Source organism: Panthera onca, chromosome F1 (genome assembly GCF_046562875.1).
Source record: "Panthera onca isolate mPanOnc1 chromosome F1, mPanOnc1 haplotype 2, whole genome shotgun sequence".
In the NCBI taxonomy this organism is placed as follows: domain Eukaryota; kingdom Metazoa; phylum Chordata; class Mammalia; order Carnivora; family Felidae; genus Panthera; species Panthera onca.
The window spans coordinates 18,506,698-18,523,393 of record NC_138355.1 but is presented as its reverse complement, the minus strand read 5'-3'; the positions used below and the strand labels follow the sequence as shown (position 1 = coordinate 18,523,393).

General features: G+C 39.7%; 1 protein-coding gene and 1 pseudogene across 4 annotated transcripts in view; both read left to right on the top strand.

Annotated features, from left to right (window-relative positions):
- The window catches only part of SLC9C2 (solute carrier family 9 member C2 (putative)), an 86,837-nt gene that overhangs the window by 23,455 nt on the left and 46,686 nt on the right, over window positions 1-16,696 (top strand). For all 4 annotated transcript variants that reach the window (XM_060643544.3, XM_060643543.3, XM_060643546.3 and 1 more), the window contains 6 exons: window positions 1,478-1,577; window positions 4,914-5,057; window positions 7,471-7,639; window positions 11,344-11,425; window positions 15,234-15,400; window positions 16,022-16,132. In XM_060643544.3, coding sequence (XP_060499527.3) covers window positions 1,478-1,577; window positions 4,914-5,057; window positions 7,471-7,639; window positions 11,344-11,425; window positions 15,234-15,400; window positions 16,022-16,132 — 773 coding nt within the window. The remainder of the gene's footprint in view (window positions 1-1,477; window positions 1,578-4,913; window positions 5,058-7,470; window positions 7,640-11,343; window positions 11,426-15,233; window positions 15,401-16,021; window positions 16,133-16,696) is intronic.
- Window positions 12,120-12,700, top strand: LOC132686053 (large ribosomal subunit protein eL21 pseudogene; annotated as a pseudogene).

Below are 16,696 nucleotides of genomic sequence, written 5' to 3'. Positions count from 1 at the left end.
ATTTTTGAGAGAGAGACAGAGCATGAGCGGGGGAGGGGCAGAGAGAGGGAGACAGAGAATCGGAAGCAGGCTCCAGGTTCTGAGCTGTCAGCACAGAGCCCGATGCAGGGCTGGAACTCACAAACTGCGAGATCATGACCTGAGCCGAAGTCGGTCACTCAACCGACTGAGCCACCCAGGCGTCCCAATGACATCAGTTTTAAATAACGTCATTTACTGGTTTCCTCATAGCAGACGTTGTCTCCAAGTACTGTCTATTACTGAGAAAGATGAGCTTTAAAATCCAGTAATACTGGAGCACCTGGGTGGCTCAGTTGGTTTTGGCTCAAGTCATGATCTCACGGTTCGTGGGATTGAGCCCCTCGTGGTCTGTCAGCACAGAGCTTGCTTGGGATTCTCTCTCTCTCCCTCTCTGTGCCCCTCCCCTGCTCATGCTCTCTCTCTCACTCTCAAAATAAATAAATAAACTTTTAAAAATAAAATAAAACAAAATACAGTAATACTAATTATGGGACAGGGGAACTAAGATTTTGAGAGACAATTTCCCTTTCAGCACACTTCTGAGCACTACTGGTTTTACTGTCATTTGTTATTCATATTATATCAGTTAGATAAGAAGGTAAAAAGAAATCTGGGGCTCCTGGGTGGTTCAGTCGGTTGAGCATCCGACTTCGACTCAGGTCATGATCTGGTGGTTCATGGGTTTGAGCCTGTGTCGGGCTCTGTGCTGACAGCTCAGAGCCTGGAGCCTGCTTCAGATTCTGTGTCTCTGTCTCTCTGGGCCCCTCCCTCGCTCATTTTCTCCCTCTCTCTCTCTCTCTCTCTCTCTCTCAAAAATAAACGTTAAAAAAAAAAAAGAAATCTAAAGTGGACTGAAGTGATTAGATACACCAAAGGAATAATAAAATCCTCTTCAAATAAACAGTATTAATTTACTAAGCAGTAAAGCGGATGTATAAAAACAATGGCATAATAATAGTGACTATCATATATATATACTTTTTTTTATTTAAAGAGGTGCCAAGCAATTTTCATGTTATTTAATTTAATCCTCACAACAACTCTATGAGGTATTATTCTCTTAAACCCATTTTACAGATGCAGGGGTGCTAATAGAGGAAAAGGAGGTCACATTCTCAGAGCAGTCAGGTCTGCCTTGCTCCAAAGTGCCTCAAATTTCTGTCTATTATTTATCAGGCATCCATTCATTTACATATTATCTATGGCTGCTTCTGCACTATAGCCGCTGAACTGAGTAGTTGCAACAGGGACCATGTGGTCCACAAAGACTAAATATTTACTATATGGTCCTTTACAAAAAAGTTTGCTGACCCCTAATCTACAGGATTAGGCCAATCCCTTGAGGCAATATTCCAAGAAATAGGACTCTTCAGTTTCTCACCAATTCTTCTCAAGATAAAGTACCTCCGTGTGCAGATTTGAATGCAACTAATTTTGTTCACTTTTTTCTCTCCAGTGGAATCTTTGGGAATGTCAGGAATGATTGCGTTAGTCACTGTAGGACTGAATTTAGATTCCTTAAGCTTTAAACCGAGGATTGAGTTAACAATTACTAAGTAAGTCTCCTATTGTATACTTGGTATAGATATCTTAGAAGTTTAGTGCTTAAGTGGTTCTGCCTTCTTGGACACATTTCATAACTTTTTTCACCTTTTTCTTTTTAAATTCATTACCAGTTATATTTGAAAGAACTTAAGGTACCAACAATTGTTGACATCGACACGTTTAACAAAAAAGACTACAAACGGCATGAAGCAAAAATTGGCAAATTTTAAAGGAGAAATAGACAAACATTATATCTGAGATTTTTTAAAAAATTTTTATTTTTTAAAATTTACATCCAAATTAGTTAGTATATAGTGCAACAATGATTTCAGGAGTAGATTCCTTAATGCCCCTGACCCATTTAACCCATCCCCCCTCCCACACCTCCTCCAGTAACCTTCTGTTTGTTCTCCATATTTATGAGTCTTTTATACTTTGTCCCCCTCCCTGTTTTTATATAATTTTTATTTCCCTTCCCTTATTTTCATCTGTTTTGTCTCTTAAAGCCCTCATATGAGTGAAGTCATATGATACTTGTCTTTCTCTGACTGACTAATTTCACTTAGCATAATTCCCTCTAGTTCCATCCATGTAGTTGCAAATGGCAAAATTTCATTCTTTTTGATTGCCGAGTAATACTCCATTGTGTGTATGTGTGTATATATATATATATATATATATATATATATACATCTATATATATATATATATATATATATATATATATACCACATCTTCTTTATCCATTCATCCATCGATGGGCATTTGGGCTCTTTCCATACTTTGGCTATTGTTGATAGTGCTGCTATAAACATTGGGGTTCATGTGTCCCTTTGAAACAGCACACCTGTATCCCTTGGATAAATACCTAGTAGTGCAACTGCTGGGTTGTAGGGGAGTTCTATTTTTATTTTTTTGAGGAACCTCCATACTATTTTCCAGAGTGGCTTCACCAGCTTGCATTCCTATCGATTGATATTCTTTTTATGAATAACGTATCCGTGGCTCAGAAGCTGTGGTCATTTTATACATAACTCTTTGATAAAAAAAAAATTTACTTTGGATTGTGGGAAGTTTAAAAAAGACTGCATTCCTTTGTTTCCTTCATAAGGTACATGAAAGACAGCATCCTAATATGGGAAGAGCTGGGAAAGAAAAGTGGCAGAAAGATGCAACACTAGCAAAACTCTTACTTGCCTTTTACATTTGGTAATGCAAGGTGTCATATGAACATCTCTGGATGGAGGGAAAAACCATTTGCTTGTCTTCTCAGATAAATGAATTAGTCTGTCTCTGAGAGACTATGCTAAATTACAGGATTGTTTCAGAGCTATTTCACACCAAGTCATAGCCTAGTGTGGATCGAATGAAAGCAAATGTTAAAATAAGAAAAATAAGCCATAATTTTGAGTTTTCCCATGAAGATTCTTTAAAAAACTTTAAAAATGTTTTTAAATATCTATTTTTGAGAGAGAGAGTGTGAGCAGGGGAGGGGCAGAGAGAGAGGGAGACACAGAATCTGCAGCAAGCTCCAGCCTCTGGGCTGTCAGCACAGAGCCCGATGTGGGACTCGAACCCACAAACTGTGAGATCATGACCTGAGCCAGTCAGATGCTCAACCGACTGAGCCACCCAGGTGCCCCAGATTCTCTCTCTCTTTTGTTTTTTTAAATGTAGAGGACTATCCATTGTTCTGAAATTATGGCTTGCCTACATTTTTGGTGTTTAAATGTTCATTCTTTTATGAAATCCCAGTGATAGAAGAAGGTACTTATTTTTAGAAAAATAACTTCACTTGGAAAAAAAAAAAAATTGGCACCTGTAACTCTTCTAATTTTGTGTTAGGTGAATGACACTTAACTGGTCTTTAGAATCCAGAAGCTTGGGAATAAATAGTTCACAGAACATACACTTTTTGTCTGAATTTGGACATTTTCCTGAGCTCAGTCATACTGTCAGTATCATTATAAATTACTCATTATGATTCATTTAATTGTTTATTATTGAACCTATTAAACCAATCTTTTCTTAATGTTTACCGTAACCTGGACATTGTATCTTAGGTTTGAGGCTTTGTAACTGAGTCCCTTCTCAGAATGCACTCATTGTTAAGTGGTGGGCATGTTTCTGTAAGAAGCTAGTAAGCGTGAATAATTTTATATATTTATTGGGATCCTACTATATGTAAGGCAGTTTTTTAGGTTCTATGGAGACATTTGAACAAGTTTTCTACTCAGTTATTCCATCATTTCTGAATTTCAGAAAACTAAGCTTTGGGGTTAGAGGTCCCCCTCATACCCTTCCTTTCTCTGAGTTCTAAATCTGATGAATCAAGAGCTGGGAATGAGAGAATCAGACCATCTACTTAATTGGGGAAATGCAGTGTTAGAGAACATGGTTTCCATCTGCAGCCCAAATGAGGCTTCCTAATGCTTCTTTCCAAGTGTAGATCTTGAGACCCACCTCGAGGGAGACTGGTTGGTGGAACAGACCCACTTGCCTAGTTAGCTGAAAGGGAAAGTCCCAATGGAGGGAGGCCCAAGAGCAAGTGGAACTTGACATCTGCCTGTAGAAGTCAAACCTGGCTTGAATGCAGACATGTTACCGCACGGAACCAGAACAGGCCTGTGCCTTAACCACTGTGTTCTAGTCTGCTCAGTAAGAATCTTGGGGAGCGGGGCTAGGTGTGTGGCTGTTTGGGAAGCAATAAGGGGGATTCTAAGTCACTTGTCTGCTTCTGAACTATGGTGGTATAGAGAATTGGCACTGTAAGAATTCAAAGGAGGATCACTTCCAACGAGAGTGCTTAGGATGAAGAACACAGGATTCGAATTAGCCTTACAAGGTTTTTAGGAATTCAGTAGATGGGAAAGCAGACTGGAGAGACTTTCAAGGTAAGAGACTTTCAAGAAAATCATGAAGGGAGAAATCCTGCAGAGGGCACTGAAGTGATCCAGTCAGCTATCGAAAAGTCAAGGTTAACCAGGTGGTTCTGGGTTCAGCTGTGGCAGCCCCAACAGTTTGATATGATGCCGGCTAATCTTGGCAAAACTGCCCCATCACCAACCGGAAGAGGGGGTGGAGATTCTTAATATTATGCCTTGCTTTTACTATTCTCCTATGAGAGGCAGCCCATGGGCATTGGTGTGATGAGGGTATTGGAGAATATGGAGCTAGGTGTATTTTAATTCCAACAAAATACTTTTAAATGTTGACTGCAACAGTGATGGAGGCAAGGACCTCTGCTAAGACAAGCATCATAGAATGTGATACATGCTTTTATGTGCAAAGGCAACTATCTTAAAAACACCTGGCTTAAAACATGTTTTATTTTCCATTCATCCTAGGTTCCTAATAATGTTTTCAACTGTATACCAACATTTAATATATACTTTCTTTGGCATTGTAATTGGATGTGGACAAAACAAGTATTTGGGATTTCACAGTATGGTTTTCATGTTCATTTTATTTACAACAGTGAATTTTGTAAGGTAGGAATTATATTTTAAAGTTTGCTTACTGGACTTAGGTTCTTCAGCCCAGAATAAGAATTGCCCACTGGTGAGGGCAACAAGAACTCTTTGGATGTAGAGTCAGAAAACCCATGTTGTTGTCAAGGCCCAGAAAATAACTTGCTATGCGATTGGGGGAAGTCTGTTTACTTTTCCAGGTCCCATCTGGAAAATGAGAAGGGGCTGTGGTATCAGCACAACTCATGAAATTTATAGAGATGAAAATTCATGGGCCATCTCAATGTACTGAATTGCATCTCTGGAGATGAGATCCAGGAAGCCATTTCAACATGTTTGTTAATGGTTGAACAACACTGGACCTTATTAATGGCTCCTAACATTTTTGTTGACTTTCATCCTCATTTATTATCACCTATAGCTATGATAAAGCCATTTGTTAAGCCCTTACCACGTACATTATGCCATTAATACTAATACAACCTTATGAAGTAGGTGTTATTGCATCATTGCACAGATGAAGCCCAGGGAGGTTAAAAAGTTGCCTAGAGTTGCCCATCTTGAAGTGCAGAATTGGGGTTTAAACTTGACCCCCAGTAGCACATTTTGTCTTGAACACCATTGCCCACTCATGATGGTCATGTCTTCAATAAGAATTCATGACAGTGTCTCTGAAAACATTGTCATTCCCACTCAGGACAGGCCTGGCCAACGAGCTTACTTTGTAAGATGTTCTCATGGGACCTTGCTTTTGCTGACTCTGAGGTCACTGCACGCCACTCAGTCACTCTCACACGGAAGGTTGTGTATGCAATTTGTTTCTTTCTACCATGGAGGCTTATGTGCAAGTTGAGATTGGTCACAGAAAATGAAGAAAGATAAATGGCTTTTTGAACCTTTGTTTGACTCAGCTGCACATCTGGCATCTCATTTCATTTCATAAACACTAGGAAATGAGAATTTTATAGATGAAGAAACTGGCCAACAAAGGCCAAGTACCTTGCCCAAAGTCAAGTGGCTAGGAAGTACTAGAGATCTTGTGGGAACTTATGGTTCCACCTCCCCAGAGGAAAGGCTTTAATGGAAGGAGTCAACCTAAGGGGACCTCAACGTATGGGTCAGCTTTCCATAAGAGACTTGTTGAGAAAAACATTTTAGAGGATGTGCCAAACTAAGGCCCCTTACATAATTACATAAGACATAATTATTGCTAACATGTTTTGAGTGCTGACCACATTTGAAATATCATTCTAAGCCCTATGAATGTTGCCCCATGTAATTGAAACTTCACAATAATCCTTTGAGGCAAGTACAATTATTATTATTGATTATCTCCACTTTACAGGATGAAATTGAGGCTTAGAGAGGTTAAAGAACTTAAGTTTACATGGTTAGTGAAAGAAGCTTAAATTTGAACCCTGGTAGATTGACTCCAGAGCCTTTGCGACACTGCCTTTCTGGTTTTGGTATCAGGCAGTGATATGAGTTGTTCCATTTTGGCTGGACTCAATGGTATTTCAGAGAAAGATCATTTAGTAAGGCTGAAAAGTTTGGTAAGAATTGCTTTGCAAAAGCTTGAATGGAAGGCCGAGGGGTTTACCCAAATTCATTATATACATTATAGATGGTAATAGCAGATTTTCTGTTTCTCAGTGATAGGAATTCTCTAAACTGTCTTGTGAAATTCCCAGCTGAGTAACTGATACACAATATATTTTTTGAGTCTAAGAACATGTCAGTTTTATTTCTGCTGAAATCTCATTTGAAGGATAGTACTGATATTCTTTTGGTGAAGATCCCCTAAAGATAGATTCTACATTTTTGATACAGAGTCTTATAGAAAAATTATTGGTAGACACTTGTGGTGAGCATAGCATAAGAATAGTTGTTGGATCACTATGTTGATAGTGGGTCAACTATTCTCAAATTAAAAAAAAAAAAAGAAAAGAAAAATGATCTGTAGAAAAATAGGCACCGATTGAAATTATTTATGTGACATTTAATTTATGATTCTCATGGAAGCTCAAGAAAAATTTGATTAAGCTAAGTTTATTAATGTGCCTACAATAATAATTACTTTTCGGCCATCATCTGTGTGTCCTCTTGGCCTCATTTCTGATCTAGTCATGGTCTTCCAGGGAATAGATGAGCTTGTCAACGTTATTTGAAGAAATTTCTCTCAGAAATACACTACCCAAATCCAAATAGTATATTAAAACTTCCAGCACTGTTTTTTGAGACTTGAGTATTATCTGAAAAACTTAGACAGTAGATTTGGTTCATCCCAGAAAAGTTGAACAATTTATCAATAAACTGAATTATTTTCTCTTTCCTGAAAAAAATTTCTATGAAATTTAGTTTTTAGTGGTGTCAACCATGAATAACATTAATACATAAGGTGTGACTTTAAAAAAAAATGTTTTTCTCTCCACAGGTTGCTTACTATTGTGTTAGTGAGCCCTCTTCTGATGCGTGTAAATTATGACTATAACTGGAGATGGGGAATTGTTATAGCATGGTCTGGAATTAAAGGAGTTTTTAGTTTACTCTTGGCTCCTGAAATTCATAATCTGGCTGATCAAAAAATAGAATCACCACAAATGGTAGGAAAAATCATCTCATAATATTTATTCATTTTGTTTATTTTGTAGCACTTGTCATAGTACCCAATAATAAAGTTAACCATTTACAAATTTTTTTAGTTTAAATTCCAGTTAGTTAACATACTGTGTAATATTAGTTTCAGGCGTACAATTTAGTGATTCAACGCTTCCATACAATTCCCAGGGCTCATCACAAGTGCACTCCTTAATCCCCATCACCTATTTTACCTATTTTCTCTCTTCTGTTCAGCTTCCTTGCTTTCCATTATTTTGTCTTCTTTATCACTTATTTGTTTCTCTACTTCTTCCAGCTTTGTGTTCATTGCATCAAGCCTGTTTCCAATCTCAGTTATTAAATTTTTCATTTCTGACAGTTTCTTTTTTAACTCTTTTGTCTCTGTGGTAAGGGTCTCCCTGAAGTCTTTCCATTCTTTTCTCATAAGAGTATACTTATGATTGTTGCTATGAATTCTCGATCAGGCATGTTACTTACATCTGTTTTATTTCACTGTCTTCTTCTCTGTGTTAGAAAAGCCAGTTTCCTGCTCCTGAGAGTAATGGCTTTATGAAGAAGAGGTCATATAGTGTCCAGGGCCTGTCACTTCCCGGGGTGTCTGTGGTGCATGTTGCGTGAGCTCTGCTGTTGTGTTTTGGCTGCTCTATCCTTCGGGTCAGCTGTCTGCAGAGGCTCTCCTTGCCCGCAGTGGCCACTCTTTGGTCCTTGGTCAGAGTGTGGTGAGTTTTAACTACATGTGCTCTGGTCTGCTTGTTAAATAATACCTGATACTGCTTCCAGTAGAACCGAAGCCCTGTAGAACTCTCTGATCAGGAGACATGGTGTGAGCAGGGGTTTCTGCTGGTCTTCTGGGGAAGGGGCTGGCTAAGCTGGCACTGAGGCAAGCTTGATCAAGAAGGGCAGTCCCACCAGAATGCACAGGTGTGGGACTTGGTGTAAGCAGTTAGGCAGCCCTGTGGGTGCTACTTTGCTTCCTGCAGGTGGCTCTGTGTTTAAGATGAGGGGCAGGGAAGGGAAATGGTTCCAACCAGCTCCTTTGTCCTCAGAGAGGCATCTCCATGATATCTGCCTCTCAGGGAAGCACACTGAGAAGAGTGAATAATTTCCCCACTGTCTGCTCCAGGCGTTTTTCAGATCACTGTTTCTGCATCATCTGCCCCAGTTAGTTTGCCTGCCTTCTCTCTGGGAGTAGGGCAACATCTTCAGGGCACAATCCCAGTCAAGGCCACTGATCTTTCAAACTCCATTCTTCAGGCCCCACTGATTGCAAGAACTCACAAAAAGTAGCCCCTTATGTTTTCCCAGCCAATGGTTTTGGGGAAGTGTTTTCCTTGTGCATTCCCCTGTGTGTTCCTCTCTCTCTCTCTCTTTCTCTCTCTCTCTCTCCTTTGTCTGTGACCAGGGCTCCCTCCCCTCCACAGCACTTGTGATCCATTTCTCCTCCAAACCACATCTCCGTACTTCCTACCTTCCTCAATGTGGCTTCTTCTCTCCAGAGTTTTAGTTATGGAGTTCATTCTGTCAGTCTTCAGGTTGATTTCTGGAGTCTTAGAATGATTTGATAGTTACCTAGTTATGTTCGTGGGGTGAGACAAGCCTAGGGTCCTCTTCCTCCACCATCTTTTCTCCCTTCTCCTTAGGTTAACCTAATTAAAAAAAAATTTTTTTTTAACGTTTATTCATTTTTGAGAGACAGAGAGAGACAGAGCATGAGTAGGGAAGGGACAGAGAGAAAGGGAGACACAGAATCTGGAAGCAGGCTCCAGGCTCTGAGCTGTCAGCACAGAGCCCAACGCAGGGCTCAAACTCACGAACTGCAAGATCATGGCCTGAGCCGAAGTCGGACGCTCAACCGACTGAGCCACCCAGGTGCCCCGAGGTTAACCATTTTTAAAATTAGATTTGAAAAATGCATTCTTTTAAGAAGAAAGGAACTTTCAGAGGAAAGTTTGTTTATGTTGATAGTCTGAAAGGGACCAACAGTGAAGTAATGGTGTAGGATGTGGAAATCAGATGGACTTGGGGTTGAATCCTGGCCCCCTCGTCACAGGCTGGGTGACCTTGGGCAAGTTCTCCAGATTTGTGGAACCTCAATTTCCAGTTGAGGATTGAGATGATACTTAGTAAAGTGTCTGCCACTTAGCAAATGCTCAATAAATGTTACAAACTCTCCCTCAAAGCCAATCTGGTAGTGGCAGTGTCTGTGGTACTGAGAATCCAGGGAAGATCCAAAGACCCCAGTACATCTGCCGACAGTGTTAGGGCCCCTTGTTATTTGTAACAGTACTGTGTGAGTTAGCTGGAGAAGTTGCTAGAAATCCCTGGGACACCCCCCTCCCCCACCTCCCAGTCAGATGAATTCCAACCCTGCTTCTGGGAGGGTTGCTTCTGAATAATGTGAATTAAGAACATCTGCCCACCTCCCAAGGAACTTTAATCTGCAGATAAATGTACAGAGTTTCTTGATATTGGCTAATTTCCAGCTCAGGATTTTATCTTCTTTGTCATTTCCCCCCTGTTCCAGAAGACAATATTTTTAGAATATCTTCTTTGGAGGATCAGTTATCACCCTCTCCATCTTGCATGTAGAGAAATTAGAACAAAGAGAATAGCACGTTAGGGAAAGAACTCAGGTGCCCTAACTCCCAGAAGAAGTGCTTTTTCAAAATGGACTACTATATTCCTCACCATCTTTCCTGAGAATTTGTACTTTATATCTATGGCCATCATCTGGGAATTAATTTGGAGTTCAAACAAACCTGTAATTTTTCAGACTTTGGGTCCTTTCATGCCCCAAAGGAAAAGTATCATAACCAACGTCTGAGCTCCTTCAATTTTCTTTTGTGCAAGGAATTCGCCTAAAACCAAGTCAACGAAATGCTAACTAGCATTTGAGTATCACTTACAGTGTTTTTCAAATCTGTCTGATGTTACATGGATCCCTTTAGCACCAGCCCAGACCTACACAATCAGAATCTGCAGGGAAGAAACCTGAAGTCAGTATCTTTTAGAAGCACTTTCAGTGCTGTTATCAGTCAAGTTTGGGAAACACTCTCCAGAGAACATACTGCTGTTGACTCCATTTTTTAGTGAGGGACACTGAGGCTCAGAGTGGTTAAGTCTACTGACCCCAAATTACATGGCTAATTAAAGTGGTAGAGTCAAGACCAGCAAACGTGGTTGTGTTTCCGCTTCTGTGAGGTGTCTCTCCAGACCCCACCACAGCTCCTGTAGGCTCCGAGCCTCCTGAGCAGCCATAGTAAAACCTGGTGGCAGACACACTTTCCCTTGTCTCCACAGTCACCACTGCTACTCACCATCTGCTGGTGGCTCCATGGCCACCAACCCTGCTGGCTCCATGGCCATGTCTGTGATGCCTACCATCCTCCTGGCTTTGTGTGGCTCCTGCTGAAAGCAGCAACAGTGGAGGGCTCTTTGACCAGTATTCTTATCCCTTCCCGAAATTACAAAATCTTTTCTCATGCACATTGAAAACTAATTTCTGCTCCAGTATATTATATTCAAGCACTGTCCACAAAACAACCCTTTGCCCTATCTATCAGAAGCAAGATTTTAAATGTGGATTAAGATAGAATTTTGTTGGTGGTTAATTGAATAATGATTCCCTTTGGAGAACTTATTCATTTGTTTTTCTTGGCTCTAACTATTTGTATGTTTTGTTTTTTAGTTTTTATTGTATGTACAGGTAATATCACTAATGACTATGGGAATAAATTCATACATGATGACTCATTCAGCCAGGACATTAGGTAAAGTATATTTATCTTTCATTAATTAACTGGAGAGAATAATGCAAACACATTGTTGTTGGGAGTCATGGGGACATTTCTTAAGGAGCTCAAGGAATTGATTATGAAATCATTCATTTTCATTCATTCATTATTTACAGATGCTGCATTAATTGGAATATTGGTTTAGCCAGTTTAACAGAAACCACATTCTCAGTGGCTTAAACAAGATAGGGAACTTTCTTTTCCTCTCCATCAAAATGTCCAAAAGAGTGGGTTGGTTCTGCTTCACGGGGTTGTCCATAGATCCAGGATCCTTGTATTTTGTTGTTGCTCCTCTCTGGAATGTTGCTCTTGTCTGAGGGTAGAAGCTGACTCATAACCACTATATATTCAATCCAGCCAACTAGAGAGAGAAAATGGGGAGCTGGGTGGAAATGGAGAGTAAGCAGCTTCCTTTTAAGGGCATAGCCTAGAAATTGTATATATCATCAGCACTCACATTCCATTGGTCAGAATTTAGTCACATGGTCACACATGGGTAAGAGAAGCTATAAAATATTATCCTTACCTGGGATAATGTAGGGATAATGGTGGAGCCATGGCTGGCCATGTGCTCAGCCAAGACTTGGAGATTCTATGGCAAAGGAAGAAGGGGAAAATGAATATTGGGAGTCCTTTGGCTGGAACCACCATCTTCCAGTAATTTGCCAAAATGACCAACACAAAGGGAAAGAGGAGAGGTACCCTCTATATGTTCTCTAGGCCTTTTAGAAAACATGGAGTATTTCCTTTGCAAATCTACAAGAAAGGTGATATTGTAGATATCAAGGGAATGGAGACTGTTTGAAAAGGAATACCCCACAAGTGTTACCATAGAAAAACTGGAAGAGTCTATAATGTTACCCAGCATCCTATTGGCATTGTTGTAAACAAAGAAGTTAAGGGCAAGATTCTTGCCAAAAGAATGAATACACGTATTGAACATATTAAGCACTTAAAGAGCCGAGATAGCTTCCTGAAGTGTGTGAAAGAAAATGATCAGAAGAAGAAGAAAGCCAAAGAGAAGGGTACTTGGGTTCACCTGAAGAGCCAGCCTGCCCCACCCAAAGAAGCACACTTTCTGAGAACCAATGGAAAGGAGCCTGAGCTGTTGGAACCCATTCCCTATGAATTCATGGCTTGATAAATATAAAGGAAAAAAAAGGTTTTAAGATTGTAAAAAAAGAAAAGAAAATGGATATTGGGGGATAATCAGCAGGCTCTGCCACAGTTGCTTATTTCCAGAAAACATTTGAGGCCATTGATAATAAAGTGCATAAGTTTGATAAAATCACAAATAGACACGTAGTCAATAGAAAAATCTAGGATAAGATAGTTGGTGGCAGTACAGTCAAGTGGGGAGGGAGAAGCCTGGATGGGATTACACAAAGTCTTCGAATAGGGCCTTAGTATCTCTCAATATCCCATGGCCTGATCCTCAGCTAAGCTGGTGCAGAGGATGATCCTTTCAGGGTATCTAAAATTGATCAGACTGCTGGAGATATACAGCACTCACAGGAGCATGTGGATAAAGCAGAAAATCAATTAGTTAATTTATAAAGAGGATGATTTCTTTCTATGTCTGAAATAATCGTGATCATTATTCAGGGTATTCATCTCTAAATACCAATTTCCTTGATAAACAAAACTAGTCATCAGAAGGTATCTTGGAAAGCATGGAACTAATGAGAGGTCAATGGAAGGATGATGTTGAAGGAGGGTTCTTCTAAACAGGGAATAGCCTGGTGAATTTTCCCTATCCTGCCCATGAGAGACATTACCTCTTTGCTTGTGTCTTTTCGCAGTCCTGCCCATTTCTAAAACTGCGCCCCGCCAGCACTACAGCAGAACTTCCTGTGACAGTGCCCTTCAAAGCCAAGGGCTCCAATATGTGAACTGGGCTAATTAAGTGGGGCAGATTTCTGGTAGCTCTTCTTTTCCCCTAGTTATGGATCTGTTCTTGTTCTCAGTGGAAATGTATGCTTGGTCGGCAAAAGCCTACGCTGGAGTGTGACCGAAGTTAATTTGATCTTTGAAGGCTTTCTCACACCTCCCTTCTCAACAATTTATTTTTGACTCTCAGGGATCCAGACCCACTCCATTCTCTTTGCTTAGGATATCACATCTGGATTTCTCCCATGCTTCTTTTCTTGTGATTCCTCCTACTCTGATACTCAAAGGCAAGATCAACAAGGGGTTTTACTGTTATGGTAATATTTTTTCCCCTCTTTTTCTTCCCTTATAACTTTTTAAAAGTTTATTTATTTATTTTGAGAGAGAGAGAGAGAGAGAGAGAGAGAGCATGCACATGTGCAAGCAGGAGAGGGGTAGGGGCAGAGAGAAAGGGAGAGAGAGAATGTCAAGCAGGCTCCACACTCAGTGCAGAGCCCAACACAGGGTTCGATCTCACAACCGTGAGATCATGACCTGAGCTGAAATCAAGAGTCAGGTGCTTAACCAACTTAACGAGCCTCCCACGTGCCCCACAAAATTTTTTATTGTAGTAGTTAAACCTCGGAATTTTCATTATAAAACAAAAGTATATGGTAAATACTTTCTTCTTGTAGAATCTATGCTCATCCTTTCTAGAAATACTACATGGCACACATTTAACACTTAACAGAGTTCAAGTTTTATCAGTAAGAGTTTCAAACCAACTACTTCTGTCTAGTCAAAGGCTTTGACAGATTCCCTCCTCACACTCTTCCAGGATCATCTTAAACACAGAGAATTCATTCAAATGTATTGGTGCCACCAAGTGGTCCACATATACTCATGTTTCCCCAGAGCAACTGGAAAGTATTTGTTTCTCCATCATATGGGGAGGATGTAGTTAGGCAAATGAAAAAAATTTTCTTCCTGTATGGTCTCAGCCATACAGCTTTGAATCCAAAGCTGACAACTTCTAACTTAAGCCTACAGTCAAATGTGTCTCTGCTCTGGACCATAGTGAACCAAGAGGGATATGCCTCCAGACCTTTGGGATCCCAGAAATTTCAAATACTGTCATTACACACAGTGTCCCATAAAGAATGCAGTAAAGTTAACTAAACGTTTGGAACTCATTTGGACTCTTTATGGAACATTCCACATGCAGTTACAAAAAGAGAACAGTTTTATTGAGATGGGATTCCAAGTGAGCAGGTTAAGCTCATTCACTAATTAAATTCTTCTTTTCAGTGAGTGAGCCTCATAGCTGTAACTTCAAATCCATACCTCAAGAAAATACAAATGGCTACAAGTTTTGAAACATGTGGATTTGCTGCTGGCCAGGAAACAGATACATATTAAATTTGAGGGATCTCTGTTGCAGTGACCTCAATATTTTAAATTTTTAAAATTTTATAGAAGAATCAGTTGGAGAATTGTTAAAATGCAATTCCCAATTGATTCTCTGGCTATGGGTTGGATCCGGGGAATTTGCATAGTTTAATAGGCAGTCTTCCTCTGTAGAAGACACAAGTAGTTTTCTATACTTCGAGAAATACTGATTGGGTGCCTTGAAGTAGCAAGTCATGTCTCTAGGTAAAGGGAATGAAAGGAAACGAAGAAAGCATTCCTTAGCAATTGAGTCAGATAAAGTTGAGTTATACAGCCAGGAGAAACAGAGTTGGGTAATTTTTTGGAAAATTTTGGACCAAAGGTGGTCCTTGCTTTTCTTTGAGCACTCTGGTTTGGCTATGCGAGTGATTGACTGCACCAACAAGATTTCACTACATCTTGCAGGGTTTTGCCTCTTGGAGTCTTTGCTGTATTCTATTAAGATCCTTGCTTTTCTTTGTCACAGGTTTGTGTGCTATTTCCCTCCCAAGGCAAATGGCCATGCAGAATGCCATTAAGCACATTCAGGAGATAATACAGAACACAATAACGCTATTTAAAACAGAAAAAATTTTGACAAATGTTAATTGGACCTTAGTAGAAGAAAAAACAAAGATTGAATACACCATTCCTGTGAGTTGATACCTGGCAAAAAAAAAAAAAAAAAAAAAAAAAAGAAGTCCTCCTTTCTCTCCTGGGTCTGCCTTTCTTGCTTTAGTTTATTATATTAAAAAAACCTTTATTCTGCTAATGGAATGTCAGAAAACTGAGGAGTCGGGGGTATATTTACTAGCTTTGCTATGTGGGTGAAAAGACTTCTTTGAATTCTCTCTAAAGAGAAGGTCTTGGTAATTTAGCTTTGTTTGCCAACATAGGAGAATTGGTGTTTTTACATGGCTGGTTGACTAACTGTACATGGCCTCTGCCAAGCTGATGTTTCTGACCGCTCGAGGAGCTGAGCCACCTGCCCTCACATTACTATAAAAAGCAGGAAACACAGGTTGCTTCAGAGAGCAGTCGAGCAAAGACAGGTTTGGGGGAGAATCTGACTTATAAATCTCTCTGAATTTACGACTTTTAAAGCACACAATTAAAAGCAACATTTCTCATGTGGAGAGCATACCCAGTTATGCATAGCCCTTCCTTTTAACCGTTCTGATTTAAGTTATTAGAATCTTTGTTGAGTGAAGTGCTTGTTTTAGCTACTTATTTTAGCTTATTTTTAACTTTATCTCTTTATGTTTTTAAACTTAGTCTGATACTGTTCAGTTTTCCCACGTTTCTCGTGGTAGTGAAACGGAGGAGTCCCCAACAGAAGAAGTTTTAATAGAAGAAGCCAGATTGCATGTAGCTATAATACAAATGGTTGGTACAGTTCACATAATCCACTATTTATTTATTTATTTATTTATTTATTTATTTATTTATTTTTAATTCTTGCAATACTTTCAATTCTTACCTCTTTCAGTTGACTAGAATGCCTCTTTCAGGGCTTTCAGGTGACTAGAAAAAATATTTTTTCAGTTAAAAAAATTTTTTTAAACATTTATTCATTTTTGACAGACAGAGAGAGACAAAGCATGAGTGGGGGAGGAGGAGAGAAAGAGGGAAACACAGAATCCGGGGCAGGCTCCAGGCTCTGAGCTGTCAGCACAGAGCCCAATGTGAGGCTCGAACTCACAAACTGTGAGGTCATGCCCTGAGCAGAAGTCAGATGCTTAACTGACTGAGCCACCCATGTGCCCCTATTTTTTCAGTTTGGATAGCATAGTAGTTGTTAAAATTTGTTTGATTTATAGACGTTAAAAATAACAATAAATGTCTTAGGCTTTAAGTTCAAGTCACAAATTTTATTATCCTGTTCTACGTCTTGTAATTTTTGACCGTTCACTTTTGAGGGGACTTTGAACAATGTTTGGTGCTATTTAC